Genomic DNA, 24,285 nt, shown 5'->3' on the forward strand with positions numbered 1-24,285 from the left:
AGAAACAAAGAGCGTGTAGTTTCAGGACATCATTGCAGAATTGACAGAGACCTCACCCCCAACCCATTTCCAAAGGAGCCAAAATCTTGAGGTAGGCAGTTACTTAGCTGATGAAACCAGTCTGGGCCAGGTCTGGTGGGTAGACTTAACAGAGAAGACTTCATGGTACAATCAACCCATGATCCAATACACAGGGGCAGTTTAAGTGACCCTTCACAAGGTAGCTTCTGCTTAGCTTCTTCTATGCTGACTTGTCCCAGGTGGGCTTTCTGGATGGTGATTGGAAACAATCTTCTAATTTTTTCAATGACCTGAACCAATGTTTTCAGGGCCATTGTGATAAACAAAAATGGCAGTAGCCTTCTGTGGGGTGCCCCTGACCTTGCTGCTGCCCAAGAGCCTCAAATGCAGGTTCCCACCTCTATGATCACAGCAATGATCCACGGATAGCAGTTACAATGCATTTCTTAAGGGAATTTTATACTTTCACCTATTTAGTTTCATGGTTGCCAGATCCTTCAAGATATAGGTTTGAGAGCAGACCTTAAGTTACAGGTTTGAGAGCAGAGCATGTGAGAGACAGAACTCTGTCTCATAGGTCAAGAGAGGAGGCAAATTGTGAGAACTGTCCCATAACAACCTCAAATGAGAGAATCCCATTCAATTTAACTTGGCACAGCTCTCCAGCCCAGCAGAATATAGAATCTCAGCCATAAATCTATCCCTTCACTTGGAACTTGAAGCACCTCTTCTTAAAGAAGACTTGAGCACTGTAGATTTAAGTTGCCTATGATGCAAAGGTTGACACTCAAAATTGTGGAAGCCAAAGTTTAAATAAGAAGATCCTTTTGTTTACATTCACATAAGCCTTACCATTTTAATCACCTCCTTAAAAAAACCTTTTTCTGAGATTATGTTACGGTAGGATATGATGGGCTGATGCAAACTGAGCATTTAAACAAATAATGAAATATTTCACTATTGCAAGCCCAGCAAATGGAAAGTAGGAAGGATCTTTTCTGCTGAGGTTATGGAACATCTTCCTAAGAGATGTCCACCTGGCTTAGTAGGTTCTGGAAGTAGATGAACCTTTTAAAATTCTCCCTTTGAGGGTGCACCATTATACTGATGCTGGGTTTCCATCAATTGAGATGGGCAACTCATACAATTAATAAATAAATAAAAATAAAAGAACTGCTGCTGTTGCTTTTAGCATCCTACAACTTGGATAACATTGTCACTTTTGAGTATATATCCTCAGTGAAATGGTTAATATTTCTGGCAGGTAGAAGTGTGTATTCAGGGGAAATTCAGAACAGAAGGCAAGTAATCCTAATCTAAAAAAGAGGCGCAAAGGACTTTCTCCTCTGAAAAGTTCCATGGAAAGCAGCAAAAGTCGTCCAGGTTTTTTCAGCAGGTCCCATTCAACTGGTGGCAGCCTGTGGAGGAGAAATTACCTCAGCAGAAGACTGCATGAACCCAGAAGCATTTCACCTGGACTTTGTGCCACACAAAGCACCTTTGTCAGCCTAGTCTCCCTTGCCCTTTGTCCCTGTCTCTCAAGAATTTTCTTATGTCTAGGGCAGGGGTAGGCAACCTTGGCTCTTTTATGACTCATGGAGTTCAATTCCCAGAATTCCTGAGCCAGCCATGCTGAGGAGAAAGGAAGAGTTTCCAAGGCTCAGGAATTCTGGGAGTTGAAGTCCACGAGTCATAAAAGAGCCGAGGTTGCCTACCCGTGGTCTAGGGTGTGTAGCAGTAGTCCCAATGTGCAAGAAGTTATTAAAATTTATTTTGTTCCAGTGGTTCCACATTAAATCTGCAGTACCTTTAAGTAGAAAAGGCTGCATGGTATCTAGATACTGTAAATACTTCTCTGGCAGGGGAAAAAACTACCTTATCTCAAATACATACTGCATGATCTTGGATTTTCAATTGAGAGTTAATGCCTAACCCCATGAGTGTATCCAGCCTGTGTTTTCCCTGCCCATTTGTTAGGCTGAAGAAATTACACATGGGCTGACTTCGAAAAACAGACTTTCCGGTGACCTCTGAAAAGAAAGAAGCAGAAACAAAGACCACACTGTATGTCCAAAAGAGAAGCCAAAAGAAAAAAAAAGTTGCCGTTTATGTTAAACCTTTACAAAATAATACAATAAATGATTCAATAAATAGAAAAAAATTACAAAATTACAGGATTTTTTTTAATACAGGAAAACAAAGAAATAACCTCCCCCCACCCCCTTTTTCAACTAACTGACTAGCTGGCTCCAAAGTGGAGCTGTGCAACACACCAACATCTCCACCAACACTAAGGACTGAGAGGTGCTGAGCACAGGACGCAGCCCCACGCGCACAGAAAGGAGAGCCGCCTGGACCCCTTGCCTCTTCATATAAGATATATATATATATAGATAGATATATATATATTAACTTTTTAAACATAATCTTGTCTTCACAATAATCTAATTAGTAGCATGAGTTTGTTGTGGTTTGTTCCTGAGTAGGTTTTATCCAGCAGAAAACAAGTGGGATTTTGGAGCAGGATGTTTGTGGAAGTACGGAGCACCCTGCTAGTGGCCACTTAGAACTCCCCCACCCCCACCCCCACTCCACGGGGAACATCAGTCATTTGTGAAGAGGCAGGCCAACTGCATTGGCAGCCCAACCAGTTGCCTAAAGCAGCAACGTTGCAAGGATACCAATACGCAGATAACAATCCAAAAGATGCAACCAAAAGACCCTCGGCACTTCCAAGGAATATGGAAGATGCACTTCTTGGATTGCCTGGTAGAGTTACTCAACGAGTGGCAAAATGTCTCGTGTCCCATTGTCTTGGCCCAAAAGAAGGGAGAAGTTTTGAGGTATGAACTGCCTATCAACTAGCAACTCCGGAGGAACGGGTTGCTGGAGAAGACAGAATAGGAATCCTTCAGTTGTAGGAGTCTGAGGGGCATTAACTGGAAACAAAGCGAAAGAGGGACAGCTACATAATAGGACACTAGCCCCTTTGAATGTCCTGGGTCCCCCTCCCCCCAGTGCAAGCCAGGGTCTGGAGCCAGTCTGTGACCCTTGAGCACAGTTGAGAGAAAGCTGAAATACTGACAGATTTGCGAGAGGAACGAACAGGGTTCAGGAGACACATCTGGCATAATGTGGGAGAGTGGAATGGTTTCTGTCTGTACAGTCAAAACAAAAAAGTGAGTGACTGAGTCACTCGTCTGCCCTTATGTGATATTAACATCACGGTTTGGAGGGAGGGGAGGAATGTAATGTGCAACTGAGTCCATACTGAAGACTGGGTGTTCTTCTGGTCTCATCCAAAGCTACCTTCCACGAAGAACAAGAAAAGTCCCTGGCTGAGGACATCTAGTCTTATCTACCTCCTTCCTAGAATCCAGCCAGACGAATCTTAGAACGTATCCCATTTGAGCGAGCAAATATTAACTCTGCTGCTGATTCTTCCAGCAGGAAATAACGTCAGCTCGCTAGTCTCGTCTGAGGAATTCTTAAACATGAGGGATTTGGTACCAGCTGCTTGAATGCTAGGGATGCAAAAAGGCAACGGGGGGGCCTTAGGTAACATCCATTTCTGTAAAGGTATTCTAGGCTCCCAGCTTCTTCTATACAATCAGAGGTTGTTCCTTCAGGTGCACAGAGGTGTGGGACCGTAGAGAAAAGAGAGAGAAAAGAGAAAGCTTTTGGAATTTTAACTAGAAAACAGGAGGTACGATCCTACCTGTCGCCCTCTAACTTGCACACCTAAGTCAGACCTCCACCATTACTGCACTTGAAATAGAAGATCAGAACAGCAGCTGTGAAATTTCACGGGTTTTTCATGCCCACCATCTGCAAGACCATACTAAGTCCAGAGCCTTCAACCAAGGTGAGGAATTACTCCTACCATCCTACAAGTTAATACTGAAATTGGCAATCTTATAACAAGTTCAGCCTCAGATCCTTCCTGCATTACTGACAGGGCCAGTGAAAGAACTCGAGAGACCTTCTCACAAGAGTCTGTGCCCAGCACCAGAGATGCATGCCCCCCCCTCCCTCACTTCTGAGGCTCCTGCCTGAAGCCCAGCCCCATCCGCTCAGGTCTCCATCTGGGGACGGGAGGAGGATGCTCGTAGACAAAGAGTTCCTGAACGTAGGCAGCAAACTCAGGCTCTGCCTGGCCACAGATTCAGAACACTTGTGCCCCAAGGAAAACTGATCTTTCTACCCCACCCCTCCAAGCCAAAGTGCTTCTGATCAAGGGGGAGAAATGTCCCTCTGATTGCTCCCCCTTAGTCAAAGCATGCTTTCCCAAAATACCCCCTAGCCAAAGCGTTCCCGTACAAGCAACATAAGTTTCTTCTTGCCCTTGTAAGTTTGTTTGAGATTGTCAAGGAACTGGCTAAAGCGTAGGTGTCCTTCGTGGGCCATCAGGAAGGTCTCACGGGCTTTTCCCAAGAACTCAATGAATTCACCATAGTGCCGTGGACTGATGTGGGTGAGGCGTGAATGGGTGGTGCTGATGTAAGCAGCCATGGCGGCCTCCAGAAGCTGGCAGAGTGGGGCCTTGTCCATGGCAAAGAGCTTCCCACCAGTACCTGTGCTGCCTGCCCCACGGCGCCCTCCGCCCATTGAAGCAAGACCTGGGGGAGGAAGGCTCCAACGGTGCAAGATGTCAGAGAGCATGGGGGCACACTGCACGCTCTTGATGACAAGCGGGACAATGGCAGCCAACTCGTTCTTCCCCAGGGACTGGCTAAGGGAGCAGGCCCACAGGACATCGTTGAGTGCTGGGTGGGTATCCTGGTTGAAAGCAATGTTGAGGTGTGAGAAGGCCAGAGTAGCCAGCTTGTAGGCACGAACAGGCAGCCCACGATGCTCCATGTACCGGGCTATGGTGAACAGGTGGGAGTGGCCCATGCCAGCTGAGGCTGCAGAATCGAGCACAATCTGGTAGGCTGCCTCGAAGGCTGCATGGTTCTTCTCACATAGTGTCAGGGCTGGCAAGGCACAGTTTTGTGGGTCCTTCATGGCACACTGCAGTGCCAGTGTCCTGGCACAACTGCACAGTTCATCCCGTTGCCCAGTACTCAGGCTCAGCCTCAGCAGCGTGGCATGTGTGGTCCCGGTCACTGCCACAATAGTTGTAGCCTCGATAGGTGTGAAGAGTGTGTACCAATTCTGCATAATATTCATCAGGGCCTGAACTCCTAAGAGCAGAGAAAGTGAGGAGAAACCTGGGGTTAGCCACAAAATCATCAAGTACTCACATTCCAAAGGGAAAACCCAAAACCAGCATGGGAGTTACGTGGAGGTAAGCAGAAAAAAAAGCCAGACTCATCCTAAATTCTGGGAAACCTCAGAACAATCTAGAAGAGGCGCATACACCCAGTAGTCCCTTTTACTCACCTATCTCAGTGGCACAGCTGACCAACCAGCGCACCATTTCCCTACGACGCCAGGTCATGGTGTTGAGCGTCATGCGCATCACCTAGGGGAGAAGCAATGGAAAATGCTAAGGTGATAAAGAAAAAACAAATCATGCAATCCCTTCTGCACTGGGTCCAAAGAGTTTGCTGCTTGTGCAACCCAGCATGTGTGTCCATGGGTGGCCCTCATGTAAAACAACTTCCTCAACGTTTCTCAACCTTGGCAGTTTGTAGATATGTGGACTTCATTCCCAGAATTCCACAGCCAGCTTGCTGGAGGCTGGGGGGGGGGGGCGGCTGATGCCGGGAGCTGAACTCTCCATATCTTCAAGCTGCCAAGATTGAAAAGCACTGCCGTAAGGTGCTATCTGGAAGGAGAAGTGGATGAATAAATGGCTATTGCCTGGTAAGAAATGGCCTGTCTGCTCCCAAGAGAAAGACACGGTAAAACGCTGCGCTTCATCTGAGTGCCAAGCAAGTACATGAACAAATAAGAACTGGAAATTCCCAGGAAAAACACAGCAAAAAGCAAACTACCAGGGATTCATTTCAATAATCATTACTTATCATAAGGCAGAAGCAGAAGCCATTAAGAACAAAGACCTTAAGAGGCACAGAGTTAACGCACCTCAAAATTCTCATTTATTTCAAAAAGGCATGAACAGAAGAACTTGCTAGAAGATTTTACCCTAGTTTATTGTACGTATGTGTTTGGGAGGGTGATATATTGCTATATGAAATGGAATCTATTACAGAGCCATGTCGGATCAAAAATGGTTCTAACAAAAGAGTGCCTGTCTAGTTTTTTGTTACACATCCTCTATTGCAGTTTCTCCCAAATGTGTCCGCCAGATGTTTTGTTCTGTCATCTTCCTCAAACACCACCAAAGTAGCCCTAAGGAACCCCTCCCGAAGAATCAGAGGCCCAGATGTACCCTCACCTGCAAGCCAAGCTCCAGGGAGATATTAAGTAAGGTGGTATCTGGAGGAGTGTTGGCTGGTGTGGCCGTCTTGCAGGCATCTTGGGCCAGTTTGAACAGCAAGGCTGGTGAATGAATATTCTGCTGGATGGAGCCCAGGACCATGCGCAGCCAGTTGGGATCACCTGCAGGGAGTCATAATAAAAGTCCACAGGATGAAACGCCTGCCTCGGAGCTAAAGACAGGCCCCAATCTTCCAACTCGCTATTCTGAGGAACAAGGCCTTTTTGCTTTCAGAAGGGAAGAAGTTGTGAGCCCTAGACCTCTGACTTCTGCTCTCCTCCAGCACTGGACCTACCTTTAGCAGCTGTAAGCATAGCTGAGGCTAGCTCGCACTGTCGAGTCTCTAGGTGACCAAGGGTAAACCAGCGGGGGAAGCGATTGGCCATCATGGAGTCCAGGGGATTCTGGTGCAGGATGTCATTGGCTGGTAACACTGTCTCCAATACAGGAAGCCTGTGGAGAATGGGATGGAGACATGTTAGGCTGTCACCATCTAGAAAACAACCAACAGATGGAATGAGCAGGCTCCAGAAAGGGAAGATTAGCTCCAAGCAGATCCATGGGACAAAATGGTTAATGAGAAGGGAATGGGAGTCAGACCCAGGATATAGCCCCACAGAAGAAATTCTTTGCCAGGCAAGTGTGACTCTTAGGACTTTGATCTGCAACATTAAGAAGAGGCTGGAAATAGCAATCTGGAGGAGGAAGGCATGCAGTGGGGGAAGGCATAACCGAAGTGGTACATATGCAGCAAGAAAAGCAGAGAAAAGGAAAGCACAGCAAAAGGAGAGGAGGGGATATGAGTACCTCATGGCTCTCAATGCCAAACGGTAAGCCAGCTCGGGATCATAGGGCAGCATGGCAGTGAAGAGGTAACGGGCAAAAGTATGCATGGGAACGCTCTCTCGGAACACCACCTCGCCAAACCCACTGAAAGGCCCTCCTAGGAGGAACAGATACGTAGATGATGAACAGCGACTGTACTACAACCCAACTCGAAGCATTCAACCAGATGCCTGCGCCACAGGAGAACAGGAATTTGTCACGGTGAGTAGTAGTTCCTAAGCAGATGATGAACCTGTTGACAGTGGTTATCACCCACTGATATTCCCGGTCCTTCTGTGAATACGCCCATCCCCACAGAAAAAGCATCCCAGAAGCCCATTCATGCAGAAGGTTCTTGAAGAAGCCAACTTGTCCTCAATTACCAAACTCTTCTTTCTGCTAGATTTTCAAAATCTGGCCCTGGCCCACTGACATCAGTTATATCTTCCTGCAGTAACCAGGTCCAGGTTCAGGCCCTGCAGACAGAAGTTTACTACAAGCACACAGCCTGCTGCTTTAACACTAAGCCAAAGCAAGATGGCTTAGACCAGGGGTAGGCAACCTTGGCTCTTTTATGACTCATGGACTTCAACTCCCAGAATTCCTGAGTCAAAAAAGAGCGGAGGTTGCCTACCCCTGGCTTAGACTCTGCTCTTATTGCATACAGGGAGCAGGAACTTGCTGCCTCTAGTGGCCCAGGCGCTATTTGTGTGTCCATTCCAGAACATTCTCAAGTTGTCTGGAAACTTTATTGACTGAGTCTTTTTATCCAATTCCTTTGGGGGGGCGAAAAAGAACTGGTTTTTCCCCCCCACAGTGCCTCCTTTCCTGCCTTTAGAGATAAGGCATTTCATCTCCAGAATACGTGAGCAACAGGGCCTCGGCCTACTTCACTAACCATCCAGCAACAAGGCCGCTTGCTTGCGGAGCACAGGAACCAGCCGCTCGTCCAGCTCCATCTCATCTAGAAGTCCAATTAATTGCTCCTCGCTGCGCACCACCTTGTCCTGGGCATAAAGGCCCTCTGGCATGGACCGCTGCTGCCCCAATCCCAGCAGGGCCACCTCCAAGGCCAGCATGTAATATGACTCGCCAGGACTTGAGGGCACTGAGATGTGCTGATAGAGGGCCTTCTTTGGCTCTGCTGGAGAATCTGGAGGGGGATAACAGAGAGGACAGTTGAAGAGAGGACAGGAAACAAATTGCGACAGATCCAGAGTTTCCCTTACATGTGGACATCCTCTTCTCTGGAACCAGAACTTACTCACGTGAGAAACTCTGAGAAACTCCTACACAGATGCAGCTCAATGTGCACAAGGACACTTTCCCATACAACAATCACCCTTTTATTTTATTGTTGTTTGCATATGGTAGATTATGATTGTTTGTATTTTTATACCCTGTATTCAGCTCTGGGAAGTCGGGGAGGGGGGAGGGGAGGGGAGGGAAGAGTTGGGGAGGTTTGGGGAGAGGGGAGGGGGTTGGGAGGGGTTTTGTCTTTTAAAAAATGTACTGTAAAACTTTTCAATTAAAAAAAAAACAATCACCCTTCCGCACTCTAGCAACCATTTCTCACAAGCAAAAGCAGTCCTTAGTAAGAAAACCATTGTCGTCTCTGGAAATCTGAGTGGCAGCTATAGTCTAGGACTGTGATACAATCAGAGCAGAGCTCTAGGGAAGAATTGGCTAATTCAACCTCACACTTTGTCTCCTTCTTCCCCCCCCCCCCCCCACAATACCTGGAAACAGGACAAGCCCCTCATCATCCATTCGACAGGCCTCCAGAAAGGTACGACAGAGACAACCAATCGGGTCCAGAGGGTGCCCAACCCATCCTTCCAAATTGGTAATGCTTGTTGTGCCTTTGTGCAGGAGCTCTGAGGAGGAAAAAGGGGGGAAACGATTCTTCAGAAGTCAATCCACATGCTGTGACTTCACCAACCCCAGTTCTAGCATCTGAAAACAATTCGCTACACTGGAAAGCCAATGGGAAAAAACCCCACACTAACGCATCCATGATCACTTGAGGAATAAAGTACGAAACTAAAGTAGAAAAACCCATCACCCGTCACTCTGAACTACTAGGAGCCACTCTTTCTTCCCAGCGTTTAAAGAACTCTGCTTCTTTATACATAAATAAGCCATGCCCATACAACCCCGGTGCTCTCCTTTGAAGCCTGACCTTGGAATGAGATACCCACACCTGCCCAAGGATGGCTCTAGGATTCCCCAGGCTCCCGGAACTTTTATCCAAAAACCTTTCTCCCTGGAGATGCTGTTAAACTGACCTCCCTACCCACCCACCCTTCTCTTTGCCTGCCGGTCTTGCCTTTCTTCTGCTGCTTGTAGCTGTCCAGCTGATGACGTCGCTGCAAGCGCATGGCGTTGACAACGGCCACTGCCAGGCGCAGGGCCTCGCGGGGGTACCCGTGGGAGCGCAAGGCATCAACCCGTGCGCAGGCCATGGGAAAGGCATCGCCCAGCCAGAGTGGATGGCCTTGGGGATCAAAGCCCAACTTGTCACCACCGCTCTTCAAAGAGACACCATAGCAGTCACTGCTCAAGATCTTCTGCAGGTGGCAGTCCCCCCAGCGAAGCTCAGCAGCCTTGATAGCACGCCCAAAGACTGTCTGTCGAGCAGCGACTGCCAGGGAAGAAAACAGTCAGAGCAGAGGTTGGAATACCTTCATTCATTGATGCAGTGTTCAAATGCATGTGTGCAGAATAATATAAAATAAACATGAGCAATTTACCGTACATGAAAATAAAAAAATACACAAACATGCACACAAGTAAACAAAAGAATAATTGACAGATATACATATTTTAGTAAGTGCATGAATATAATAAATAATAAAAAACAAGTGTTACTGTTAATTAAATTTATGCGCTGCCCATCCCACTGTCAAGCAACTCTTATTAAATAAGAAATAAATAAGTCAAATTCTTATTAAAATGCATATGCCGACTCTCTTTAACTCTGGGTAGTTGTATAATTACAACTATATTCCATGTTCATCTGATTTCATAAATCTTTGAAAAGAAAAAAACTAAAACTCAACTTTCAATATTAAAAAAGTATATGGAATCTTGCCCTCAGAAAAACATTAGGTTTTTTTATTTCTCTTTCTTCAAGTTTACTGGTTAGATAACAACTGTATAACGTTCTACGTACATGAAGAACCCAGGCAACGTTCTTATAGGGTAGGCCACTGCAAACTTCATCTCCCTATTACAGATAACGGCCCTGACTGAGCAACCCATTGAGCATGTTGGAGCTGGTGTTGAAGGCTTAGGAACTCTAGTGTGGGTTTCCTACCTGAGCTGCGATTTGGATTAGATGACAAACTGCTGTTGGTTCCAACACTGTCGCAGGAGTAGTTACCCTCCTCCAATGGACAAATGTCCAGCTTATTCCACTTCTTAAGAAGCTGTAACCAAACTGCCCGCTCTTCCAGCTTACAATGTGGGCTCAGAACCACACATACCCACAATGCACCTAAGACATAAAAAGGAAGTAACGTATAACGAGGTAAGCAGAAGCACAAAGTCAAATGCAGAGCCAAGGTTACTGACTGAACTCTACTGAAATAACAGTGGTGTGAAAACTCAGATCACTGACAGGCCAATTTCTGGGAGCGGGGGGGGGGGGAAGCCCATTCAGGAACTCCAGCACGGAAGAAAAGCATATATGCAAGAAGTAGCATACTATTTAGTAAACAGGTTGCAGCCGGGCTCAGAAGTCTGGTCATCAGAACAAAGAGGCAGAAAGCTAACAAAAAAGAGAGAGAACCATGTGGTGTAATGGTTAAGCTGTTGGATTAGGACAGGCAAATTTGGTTCAGGTCCACTCTTGGATGTAATGGCTCAATGAATGACTCCAACCACTCTCACTCGGCCCAGCCTGTCCTATAGAATTGTTATGGGATAAATAGGAGGAAGGAGAATTATATATACCACCCTTAATTCCTGGAGGAAAAGCAAGTATAAATCTCCCTCCCTCTCTCTCTTTTTCTCTGCGTCTCTCTCTCTCTCTCTCTCTTGTACACACCCTTTCTTTCTCTAAATAAAGACGTTAGAATTCAGCCTCTTGGATAGGGAAAAATTCTGTCCACGAAATGGTGGCTTACACCTAGCGCAGCTATGAAATGACATGCTTTTTCTTCTCCATCCCACATAATGATATAGAAAAATAGGCTTTGGGTTTCATAGCATAAGAACCACTGGAATAGGATTTTGTTTTTAAAAAATATGGCTATAAAGCTTGCATTTTACTATGGACTAGTTTTTAACACTTGATAAGACAACCATTAATAATTGTGTGATGAAAACCATCACCCTCGTGTTACTGCTCCTGAAGGTTATCCAATTTGACATTTGTCTCCAGTTTTCCTGTCTGGTAAGGCAATTTCTCAGGTGAAGAGCTTAAGTGTCATACAATCATTCTCTGAAACTTTCCTACGAATCTAAAATTAAGGGGGGGGGGAATTATTCCCAGTGACTGACTGAAGGAAGAAGCAGGATTTTTTTTCAACTGGAAAGCTTAAATGGATTGTAGAATTAATCAATAATGTTCTTTTTTTAAAAAAACAAGAAAAGAAAAACATGTGGTGTCAGGTGAATTAAGCATCATCTATTTAGAGGCAAAAAGCTTTTTTTTGTCTTCAGGCTCTGGACCTGTATTTTCAAACTTCTTCTGCAAACTTGCATTTTAAAATAAAAATCTCAATTCTGTATCAGCTTACCGAATTCACCTAATGTCATGAAAAGCTTTGGCCATCCTCTCTTTTGGGCAAGCCCTTCACCTACCAAGTTCATCCCAGAGTTGCCGGCACTTGTCAGTCATGCCTGCTCCCTGCTGCCGCCAGAGTGCCAGACGTGGATCCTGCAGAAACTGCTCTGTCATCAGGATGAGCATCCGTGCCCCATTGGAATCCCGCATTCGTAGCATTTCCCGGACCTGGGGAAAGACCGAAGTGACAATTGTAGAGGAGAGGGACACCCTACCTCCCAAAAAAACCTAACCAAACTTTGTGGTCTATCGAAACAGCAAACCAATTTCCCCTAATTTGCTGCCTTCCAGATGTGAAGCTCCTAGCATCTCCAGAGAACAGTAATGTTGCCAGAGGTGACAGGAATTATAATCTGACACATCTGGAGGAAGCACATTGGAAAAGCCCACATAAAGTCATGATGAAACACTGGAAATCTCACCTTCCATCTACAAATGGAGCTTGACTTCTCCATTCTGATTGCACTGACGGTAAGATACTTTAGTATTTAAAAAACTTACATTTTAAACCACCTAGTAATATGCATATGGACAACTTTCAGATCATTTCCTAGTGCAGGCTGCCTTTTCATTCCAAGTCTACAAGCACCTTCAACCCAGCGTCTACAGGCAGCCCTACCATAGCTGAAACTTAGAAGAGGGACTTCCCCATCACCCTTAAAAGATAAAGCCCCAATTTACACAAATTATTTCTAGGGGAAATATTTTCCTCTTGACAGGATGGTTGTTATCTCCACAATGAGACACAGAGATCCTTGTTCCATGGTAGCAGAGAAGAACAGTGACATAGCTCTACTAACAGAAGTGTGATGGGCTGGGTAACAAATGAATGTCAGTTTTTACCTTATTGAACATGGACTGAAGCTGCTTGCTTGCTCCATAATAACCCCCATTGGACAGTAGCTGCTTCACTTGTTCTTGGATCTGCTCCTCATCCAAGTGCCAACAGTTTGCATCTTCAATGCCAGCACCAGCTGTGGGATCTGGAGCACCTGGGAGGAGACGGCCAAACATTAGATGCTACATACTACTAATCTTCTAATGCTCCCTAACTTTGAAGGAATTGTATTTTTGTAGAAATTAACTAAGTCTAACTTTCCTTTTAGATCTTACACACAGCAAGTATTTTCAAAATGATTCAGAAGAACTGCTTTAAGTATCTGTTATTCATTAAGTACACATTTTTCAGACTTCTATGGAAAAGTGACAAAAAGATGCTACTGTTTTACAGAATCCATTTGTTAAGATTAAGGCAGCAGCATGGTTTTCATACTTGCAGAACAGCCTGAAAAAGATCAAGTTCTAATAAATGGCAAAAAGGTATTTTGTTCACATGAGTTCTTATGAACATACTGTATATTACTATTCCATAATGATAATGGATGGTTATTATGCCTCTACAGAGAAGGGGAGGTATCTATCTTTAAATTTTCATTATTAAGAGAAGATATTTGCAATACCAGTACATGATTATCTCCAAGGACAGATACATACATTTTAAGAAGTTTATTAAGGGTGAAATGGAATCAATCAAAGATAGACAACCTGTACATAAAATTTGCTTATCATAAAAAGTTGGAACTTCTAAAAGCTCTGAGAGGGAATGATAAAAGCTACTGGAATCAGTTTGGTTTAGTGGTTAAGGCACCAGACTAGAAACCAGGAGACTGTGAATTCTAGCCCCACCTTAAACATGAAAGCCATCTAGGTGACTTTAGGCCAGTCACTCACTCTCAGCCCAATCCCCTCATAGGACTCTGGTGGGGAAAATAGAAGGAGGAAGGAATAGCATATATATTTGCTACCTTGAGTTATTTATAAAAATAATAAAGGTAGAATATTAATACCGTAAGTAAGTGAAGCCATATAAGAAGCTATCTGCATACCTTTTTCAAAGGACATCTGATTAATGACCGAAGGGTATTAGAATGTGATGGTATGCTGATTTTATATCCTACTATTCTACTAATGGCAGTATGGTATTGTTATACAATGAAAGATTGTTTCTGTTTGTAATTAAGACACTTTGCCCACTTGTTTATTGTTTCCGCAACCTGGTGCCTTCCCAGTATACTGAGATCTAGACACATTCTGGAATTTCCAGCTGGCTCTGGCTAGGATTGATTGGAATTACGAATGAGACGTGGGGCTGTTTTCCAGTTGTCAATTAGAAAGCCTAGCAATCAGTTCTCGGTTTCCTCCTCTGTTTTTTCTTGCAGTCTGATAAAACAGGGTTGGGGACATGTAACCAAGGCTGGCTGCTAGAGCCCCAACCTACAGCCATTCCCTGCCTCTCTCCAGGATCCAAGGCCAGCCCAACTTCATACCATGCACTCGGTTGATCTCAGAGCCCAGCAGCAGAATCTCATCAGCAAGCCTTTGAGCTGTCGGCAGCACTTCAGTGTGGTGGGCGCTGATCAGGTACTGCACAAACTTCTGTAGCTGATCCCGGTTCATTTGGGACAAGGTCTCCGAGATAGGCAGGCGCAGCTCCACCTGGTGGGCATGCCGGATGCGATGCAGGGACAGAGCCACCACGTGAGCACAGTAGAAGATGTCTCGATTGTCACAGGCACAGCTAACCGATGTGATTTTGCAGCGGTCAAAACTGATGGAGACATGATAACTGTGCTCTGGCTCACTGGGGCCGGGTGGTTCTGTCACAATGCCACTCAGGTGGAAACCTGTGGACTCAGGAAGGAAGATAAACAGCAGCAGTGAGCCTACAACTTGGAGCAAAGGTCCAAACAAATCTAGAAGACTGACATACAAGAACAGTAGCCATAATTAGTTTTGCTAGTAAAGTGGACATGGATGGATTGGATTCTGAGGTATAGTGAGGACGTCAAATCTTAGGATCTTGAAGCAATAATATAAAAGCTGACCTAATGCCCATGCTGGGAGAGTCATTCACAGAAGCATTAGCACCAACTCCGCAGTGAACAGAAACTGAAAGACTGACCAGGAATCTGAACCACAAGGGACGCAGACTGCTTTCGAAACAGCTCAATCATAATACACGTCTTACTGAGACAGTACTGCCAATCCGGCGGGTTATCTAGATGGGCGCTTTAGAGTGAAGAAGATGAAATCATATCCCTCCCAAACTGGAAGCTTTTTCAAAGCTCCTCTCCAATATGTCTCCAGCCCAGTACTTCTGGAAAGGGTATGGGATAAGAGTCACAGACCGAAATAACAGGGGTGGAGGCAGAGGCTTCAGAATAGGGCCATAGGAGGGGTTGCTGGATTGCACTGACCAAGCAGATGAGTCATATGTGATGAAAGTGGGCATCCTCACCAAACCAGTTGGGCACAAGGCCACACCCCCAACTCTGCTGTGTCACTCCAAAGAAAGGATACTCTGCTACTACTGCCAGCTTGATATGGGTGACTCATATTAACTGCCTGATCTGGACCTACACCCAGGTAAGCCTTGCCCGCACCTCTAGGGTAAGAGAGTCACTGGCTATATTTGGAATAACTATAAATAGAAAAGGGAACTTTCAGAGGTAAAGATACATCTGAGGTAGTCAAGTGAAACCAACCCCCTCATGATGGAAATGAAAAACGAAGATCCAAGGCTTTGCAAAATTACTTTCCTCCTCGCACAGTCCAGGTACAATTCATTATAATACACCAGACTGGGAGTTAAAAACAAAATCTAGACTGCACTTAAACATTCCAAGTAAGTTGGGGTACACGGCTCAATAGGACAGATCTGAAATATCAGACATCACATGTACTGAAATATGTAAATCTTTGATGCAATAACATGACAGGCAATGGGTATCTTTATGTAAAAGATCTTTGAACATTTTACTGCTATTTTAAAATATAAAGATAGCATATTCCTAAAAGATTCTTGTATTTAAACTGCAAAATTATATGCCATTACAATTTCTACTACCGTATTTTCCGGCGTATAAGACGACTGGGCGTATAAGACGACCCCCTACATTTCCTGTTAAATTATAGGGTTTGGGCTATACTCGCCATATAAGACTACCCCTCTTCCAACGCACACCAAATAAAAATTAAAAAACATCAGATTTGATTTTAATATGGTAATTTTAATTCAAATGCTTATGACATGCAGGTGCTTAGTAGGAAAACTGTCACTTATAAACATAAGGCTGTTTGTCATCAAACATGTAAACATAAAACAGTGCAAGTGGATTAAACTATAATAATAATAATAATAATAATAATAATAATAATAATAATAATAATAATAATAATAATAATAATAATAATGAGAAGGAGAAGGAGAAGGAGAAGGAGAAGGAGAAGGAGAAGGAGAAGGAGAAGGAGGAGAAGAAGAAGAAGAAGAAGAAGAAGAAGAAGAAGAAGAAGAAGAAGAAGAAGAAGAAGAAGAAGAAGAAGAAGAAGAAGAAGAAGAAGTAGTTGGAGGGGACCTTGGAGGTCATCTAGTCCAACCCCCTGCTAAGGCAGGAAACCCTATACCATTTCAGACAAATGGCTGTCCAGTCTCTTCTTAAAAACTTCCAGTGTTGGAGCATTCACCACTTCTGGAGGCAGGTTGTTCCACTGGTTAATTGTTCTAACTGTCAGGAAGTTTCTCCTTAGTTCTAGATTGCTTCTCTCCTTGATTAGTTTCCATCCATTACTTCTTGTCCTGCTTTCAGGTGCTTTGGAGAATAGCTTGACTCCCTCTTCTTTGTGGCAGCCCCTGATTCCAGCAACCATTCCCTATTTTCCTAATTCACTTTTTCACTTTTCCTAATTCACTCTAAAGCTTTCCCTGCACAGAGCCTTAAGTAACACAAGCTGCCTGCAATTAGTGCAGGTTCGCATCCCACCAGGCTCAAGGTTGACTCAGCTTTCCATCCTTCCAAGGTAGGTAAAATGAGGACCCAGATTGTTGGGGGCAATAAGCTGACTTTGTAATAATGCTGCTGGGGGGGTTGAAAGCCCTAATAAACAGGCATATACACAGAATGAAGGCTTTTGCTAAGCACATTGATTTGTGCTTTAAATTGTAAGCCACCCTGAGTCTTCGGAGAAGGGCAGGATATAAATGGGATTTTTTAAAAAAAAAGACCAAATGGGAGATCCGCTCCAGGTTTTCCAGCCAGCCCGCCCAGTTCCTGAGTCAAATGTGTCCTTAGAGCTAAGCCGCTGCTCTGGCTGCTGCCTTCCCCACCTGCCTTTCAAGTTGGGATATACTACAGCTGCTCTTCAACTTTAGAAGAAAAGACGCCCAGACCCCAGCCTGTAAAAAATCACAGACTGCAGCTTCTTCTCCAATTGGTCCCGCTTTCCCTGCGCAGACTAAATGGGAGATCCGCTCCAGGTATTCCAGCCAGCCCTGTCCCTAAATTTTCAGCACCCGGCGTTTTGAGAAGATTTTCATGGGTTAAAAAGTAGTCTTATACGCCGGAAACTACGGTAACCTTATTTGAGTATATGAACCCTAACATATTTTCTGCTGAATAATACTTTTTTCAAGATGGATATGCTCAGGAATACTCATTTACACCAATAAAAAATTTGTACATTAGTTTATATTTCCAAATGTATCTCCAAAATATGTCTTGAAATACAACTTCCAACATTCTTAACTAACATACCAGTAAGTCTGTCACATCAGAAAGACAACAGGTCAACAGGAATAAAAAACAACCTAAAGTAGCAACGAAGAAGCTGCATAGTACAGTACAAGAAAAGTCCAGCTGAAGATGTATATCCCCAAAGGAGTTCTCAAAGGGCCAGTCTTGGGGCCTATTTGACTAATATTTCATTGATGAAATATAATAAAACCTGGAGAATAGGAAATTATAGGTTTTTCTTTCCCTCTGGATTTAGGATAAGGAAGGTGAATGAATGATTTCATCAAGCAGAATGAAAGAAATGGAATGAAATCCACATATTCTGGAAATACCGCATTTTAAATGATTAGTAAAGAACTGGTCATATGAAAATAATAGATGGAGAAAGAACTGAAACTTGCTCAGTCACACAGCGTCATGTAGCTGCAAAGTATGGAGATGTCATTCTTGGTTACCCAAGGTGGAGTAATTTCAGGAAGCTTTGAGAAGCATTCATATTTTTTGTATAGGTTCTCACAAGAGCCCATCAGGAGTGCAGTTCTGGTCACCCATTTTCGAAGAAAAAGAATTTCAGCTGAAGCAGGTATAAAGAGGAACCAACTAGTATACTTAAGACTAAAGAACAATGATTCAAAGGAAGCTAAGACAATGATGATGCAAAAAGATAACAAGTTCACATTTATAAAATTTTCAGTTTTATGAAATAATTATTTCCACGTTTTGGCCTCCCTTTTATACCTGGCTCTATCTCTTTAGCTATCATTTTGTACTTCTCTGTATGGGGGATACCAGATTACATAGTTAAAACCAATCAACAGGTAGATGGCACATGACTAAGTCTGCATATCCAACACTGTGACACAGAACTAGAAACAGGAAATACCGGTAGATTTTAAAATTAATAGAGATACATGACTGTTCAATTGCTCATAAAACAGTGCAATATCCATAATGCAGTTCTTATTATTTACTGAGCACATTACTAAAGGAAACAAGATTTTAAGATCTTGTAGTAACTTACTCTGCTGCCAAACAAATAGGAGCTGAGCATTGTAGGTTCACTCTAATTAAGAGACTGATTATATTATTTGGTATAAGAGAAACATATTATAGAGATATTTGGAGAATTATGTATTTTAATTACCAAGAGTACAAACTTTTTAAAGCTTGGTTATATTTTAAAAGGGCAATTAAATCTGCAAATTCAAATTCTTAACATTTGTACCAATAACTAAAAGTCCAAATAATGAGGGTTCTTTCTGCCTTAAAAATTGCTGCCCCAAAGTTGCAGGGTTTTACTGTTGCTTTTACAGACAATGGAATGTTTAAGACGAAAGGGCATATCCCACTGGCAGTGGGGCCTTTAACAAGATTATATCCAAGTATGAAAAACTGATGCAATAAGCTGTGACAATAGGCTTATTATTTGGGCTTATACCATATCCACATTGGGGAGGGCAGTTATAATCCCTCCCTCCCTCCCCCTCTCCCCGTCCCTCTCTCTCTCTCTCCTTATAGTTATTCTTTGGGGATGGGAAAGCTACAAATTAATCAAAATAATGGATCTAAAATCAGATTATGTAATTATTTAGTAGAAAAATCTGGGACTGTCATTTCAATTTTTGCAAACCTATGCTTCCCCCAAAATAAGACCGTGTCTTATGTTTTTTTTCCTCAAAAAGGCAAAAGAGGCATTATTTTCAGGGGATGTCTTATTTTTCCCACTGTCTCACCTCGCCTCGGCGGCACCAATGGCCCTATCCAGCAGGAGCCTGTGTGGCCGCCACTGGCTCACTTCTTTTGCAGCTGCTTGCCACCGTTCGCAGGCCTTCAGGTTGCGCACGCGTCAACCCAGGGCTCCGTTCTCGGCTGCAGAGGCCTTTCCTGAAGGCCTCTGCTGACAAAACAGAGGCCGGGGGCAACATGTGTGAGCATGTATGAGCATCTGCAGAAGAAATGGGCTGGCAGCAGCCACATGGGTTCCTGTTGGACAGGGTTGTTGGTGCCATCGCCATGAGGCAAGCCTGTGAGGGCCCTGAGGTAAGCGGGTGCAGGATCCCCCTCCTGCTTTGTGGTGGCGGCACTACAAACAACCAGACAGAATAGCCGCACACATAAAAATCAAGCTAGGGTTTATTTTCGGGGAGACACGGTATTTATGTTCCAGGATTTCAGTTTAAAAAGAGATGTAGTATAATAATTTGAGGAAGCATTTTGTGAAATGGCCAAATGTAGAATGGACTCTGTGAGCTGTGTACATTATAGATTAAATAAATCTAACTTTCTATAATTAGAGACAAAAAATATATAACTTTCCTGAAATCAGACCACCATTTTCAATTGCATATTAACAACCAGTAGTTTCTCAAGTATAGTCAACAGCTGTCAAGGTTTGGTACCAGAGCAAAGTAGTATCTTTTTTTCCTTTTCCCTTTTTCAAGCAGCAACATTTACAGTATCATAATATGTTAGTGTGATTCTTTTTTTTCTGTGTCATTGGACTATCAGTAATCATGTTTGGATGATACGTTTCCAGCTTGTATCAATGAACTGCATTAAGAATCCCCTGGACATATTTGAAGCTAACCCTATGCAAGTCTTGGTGTGAAAAAACAGGCCCAATAAAAACTTCTTACATTCACTGTAAAGTAGGCAGTATCAGTCTTTAATATTTTAACTTTATTTTAGGGTTTCCCCCCCCAAGATACGTTTTTTGATCTGTTTCAAAAGCACAGCGTATTCAAAACATTCAACATGTAAATAGCCTTGCAAAATTAGCTTTCCCCTGATTTAGAGTACTTGTATCATTAAGCTAAAGCTTGAATAATTTGAATGCATAATGCAAAAAGACTAGAGTTGGAGTGTGTGTGTGTGTATTCCCAGTTTAGGCTTCAGAAAGTTCCAAATTTTAAGAGAAATGCAGTATAGTAAATTATATGAAGAAACCATGATGGACCTGATGCAAAATATTTTAAACCTTATTTTTCCATTTTTTACCTAAGAATAGCTTTTGCAGCTGACAAGATCTTGTCTTTCATTAGACATGCACCATACATCACAGTTCATAATGGATAAAAGGACAATTGATAATCTGCTCTTCTTTCACTCCTACTAGTGTCAAATTCATGGCAGCTTACTTTGTTGAACATACTCCTACTTTTTTTTGTAGAATAAATTTCTTTTAAGATTATTTTTGGCAATTGTAAAAAAGATTCTGTTTGGAGTGCTAGCTTGGGTGACTTGGAATTTGAGATGCAAAATATTCTGTAAAATGCACTTGCTTTTAAATGGGATTGTGTGATGGGTCCAGCATGCCTTCCCTTGAAAGCCAGTAAATAATGGGGCAAACTTTTAAAATAGATGGGATCAAACAAAAAAGTTCATATGCCAAATCAAAAGAGAGCACATCAAATTTAGCAGGTCCCTGGCATGATACTGCATTGCCAATTATTGCCCTAAAGCAGTCAGGGAACAAAAACCATCTAATGTTCTGTTAGCTCAGGGATGTCCAACTTTAAAGACATGAGAACTTCAATTCCCAGAATTCCCGACCCATGGAGAATAAATTGTGTCCACTTAAAAGAATTGTTTGTGCCACTACAACAGCTTTGCACAGTTTAAGTGGCTATAACATACAATTAAATGAAACAGACATGGAAGAGGATTTGCAATTTGTGAGCAGCTGCAGTTGAGCTGTCACTTAACAGCCAGACACAGAGAACATCCCAATGTGGTGTCACTTGCAGAATCGGGCAGCCCCCAATATTGAGTTGCATAAAGATTCCATTCAGGAGGAAAAACTAATACATAATTCTACCATGGGCTTTGATGAAATCTGAAGGCAGAGGATCACTTTTGGCAAATAGAAGTTCTGTTACATGTTTCCTTTTGCCGATCTTGGTATTATTTTGAGCCAATTTCACTGGAGAAGTGAAAATCTCTCTCTTATCAGCTAAAGTAAAAGATTCCAAACTCTATTTGAAAGATACAGCAAAGTCTTTTCCAAGCACCCCAACCTTATGGTCTCCAGGTTGGTTGTCAACTTCTCTCATTAGTAGTCAGCATGTTCATAGTTTTAAATGCTGAATTTCCTCTCCACCACCTCCCTAGTCAAACAAGATAGATATTGGTTAATGTTCTATATTTACAACTAGCTTGAGAATTTAACAATTTATTTTTTAATTGGATCTAGTGGTAATGGATAAACTCTTTGTATAACTAGTAACTTTAATTTACCAAATCCTTCAGTTCATGGCCCAGCTATAATCAGCACTAAGTAGGAGAGAAGGTCAAATACGTTTTACACAAGTCTTACATAACCGTGTAAACTTCAAATACATTGAGTCTCCCATTCTCATAATTCCTAAATTGTCTGGGCAAATCATATGGTCTCAGGATAGAAGTAGACAAATGGATGGAGGCTAGAGCTATCAAGAGAAACTACTCTTAAATCAAATGCTGGACTGTATAAGTCTCTTTTCTTACACAGCAAGTCTTTTATTTTTTTCTTCTAACTATGATGTATACAAATTGGAAAGTACCCTGCTATGGAAAAATTCCTTAGCCTTTGCAGAGCCATAGCTACCTACTGAACCTCCTAGTCAAACTGCCTAAATTAATATTAACATAGTTATTTCAAAACACCTAATTGCCAAAGTTTCCTATGAGGAATATGGAGCTAACTTCTGAGTAAACTCATTCAGACTGCACCATAGAAAGAAAACCAAGATCATAGGGCATAGGATGAGCCTTTAAACAATCTATCTACTAATTTCAGTATAATATAACTTATTTATGAAGCACATTTCAAGTATTCAATATGCTGGATGCATTAAGTCAGTAATTCTTACAATCACTTTAAAGTAGGCAGTAGCAGCTTCATGTTATAAGAGGGTGGGTGAGCACAAGAGAAAAATGGATTGCTTAAAGCTACTAAACAAGTTTATGGCTGCAATGCAAGAGGAACTGGGGAGTTCCTGCTATGTACATACGGCTCCCATTCTAAGCCACTTCATCAGCTTTTCACAAAATACTCTTTGTTAAACAAGTTTTGATTTATAAGCGTACTAAAATATGGCCTTGGATTTCATGATACAGTGCTATCTGTTAGGCCCTAGAAGTTTCCCAGAGCTCTGAATAATTTATAGAGTGTTGAAGTGAAGACAACAATGTCGGCCTTTCTTATTACTAGTGGAAAAAGTGTCAGCTTCAAAGTGAGGAGGGGACAAGAAAGAAAGAGCAATGTGACTCTACAATCGGGTTCTAGCCATCCAGGACTAGAAACCTGTGCCCTTACCCCACAGAGCAATCTGTTGGTTGCAGTTGGTTCTGCATCTCATGGATAGATGGATGACTAGAATTTGGGATGCTAACTCTCCATTGGATGCTTAAAAACTGCTTGCTTATGTAGGAAGAAAAGATAAGTGCTGTAACTTAAGCAGGTAGAATATAATGAGTTCAAACTGAAGCAAAAAGAATCAGTAACATGAAACAGCTATACAGTAAATCCACAGAGAGCATGTTTGCTGTTAATATGTTTTATGGGAAAAACTGGGCCAATTCTAACGTTATATTAACTATTTTGTTACAGAGCATCACAACATTCAGCTATAAAAGTACATGCAATTTTAATAGTTATTAATGTAAACAAAGAGACCCAGTTTGGTATAATGGTTAAGGCACCAAGCTAGAAACCAGAAGACCATGAGTTCTAATTCTGAATTAGATACAAAGCCAGCTGGGTGATCTTGGGCCAGCCACTTTCTAGTAGCCCTAGAAAGAAAGAAAGCAAGGGGAAAGAAAGAAAGAAAGAAAGAAAGAAAGAAAGAAAGAAAGAAAGAAAGAAAGAAAGAAAGAAAGAAAGAAAGAAAGAAAGAAAGAAAGAAAGAAAGAAAGAAAGAAAGAAAGAAAGAAAGAAAGAAAGAAAGAAAGAAAGAAAGAAAGCTAGCTAGCTGCAGGGACTTCTCCAGGCCTGGAGTCAGGTTTGAGTCAAAGGTACCAAAAACAACAAAACAGTGCAGGTTTTGAAGCATTTGCTAGCACTTCATCCACCATAAAGCATCTTTATATAAGGCATCTCTTATTGAAATGTTTACAGCACTTCCAAGCACTTCTGGAAAAGCAAACAGAGGTTTTTATACTCTCAGAGCAAGATATGTAGAATAAGTCTAATCTCCAAAGAAGTATTTTGGGGACTAGTTCATACACAGTCTGGAAATTCCAAGGAATAGTTCAGGCGTGTACTGGAAAATAAGAAATTATAGGCCAAAATGTACAAGCTGACACAAGAGGAACAGAAATCAATGTGAATATTGATATTAATCTCACCTCTGTGTGGCCTAGAGCTGTTAGACAATCAGCAGAGAAGGACTACTTCCATATTTCTTCCTATATTCATGCAATGAACATACAGACAAAAACGAGCAGCTGCTTCGCAATGGAAAGAAAACTCATGACCCACAGATTCTACCTCTGTCAGCATTTAGAGGGCCACAGAAAAGCAGCTGAATAACATGTTCTCAAGAAATGTATGTGGGCTGGAGGGGATACCAGATACCACATACCAGAACCACTACCTTGCTGTAAAAGGAAACACTCATTAGCACACCGAGCCTGATTTACTTGCTATATGCTTCTCAAAGACATTTTTTTAAAATAAAACCAGACTGCATTTTTAGATCTGTTTTCTT

At 42.6% G+C, this 24,285-nt stretch overlaps 1 protein-coding gene across 1 annotated transcript in view; it reads right to left on the minus strand.

Moving 5' to 3' along the window:
• Positions 1–1,811: 1,811 nt before the first annotated feature.
• The window catches only part of ZSWIM4 (zinc finger SWIM-type containing 4), a 32,751-nt gene continuing 10,277 nt past the window's right edge, over positions 1,812–24,285 (minus strand). Inside the window, exons 3-14 of the mRNA XM_081319871.1 lie at positions 14,354–14,710; positions 12,870–13,018; positions 12,044–12,194; positions 10,554–10,733; positions 9,564–9,878; positions 8,974–9,111; positions 8,133–8,387; positions 7,217–7,352; positions 6,705–6,862; positions 6,368–6,531; positions 5,407–5,488; positions 1,812–5,207 (exon numbers count right to left, since the gene is read on the minus strand). Of these exons, the coding sequence (XP_081175997.1) occupies positions 4,321–5,207; positions 5,407–5,488; positions 6,368–6,531; positions 6,705–6,862; positions 7,217–7,352; positions 8,133–8,387; positions 8,974–9,111; positions 9,564–9,878; positions 10,554–10,733; positions 12,044–12,194; positions 12,870–13,018; positions 14,354–14,710 (2,972 nt within the window). The 3' untranslated portion in view covers positions 1,812–4,320. The remainder of the gene's footprint in view (positions 5,208–5,406; positions 5,489–6,367; positions 6,532–6,704; positions 6,863–7,216; positions 7,353–8,132; positions 8,388–8,973; positions 9,112–9,563; positions 9,879–10,553; positions 10,734–12,043; positions 12,195–12,869; positions 13,019–14,353; positions 14,711–24,285) is intronic.

The sequence above is a fragment of the Vipera berus genome (assembly GCF_964194415.1).
Source record: "Vipera berus genome assembly, chromosome: 2".
NCBI classification, from domain to species: domain Eukaryota; kingdom Metazoa; phylum Chordata; class Lepidosauria; order Squamata; family Viperidae; genus Vipera; species Vipera berus.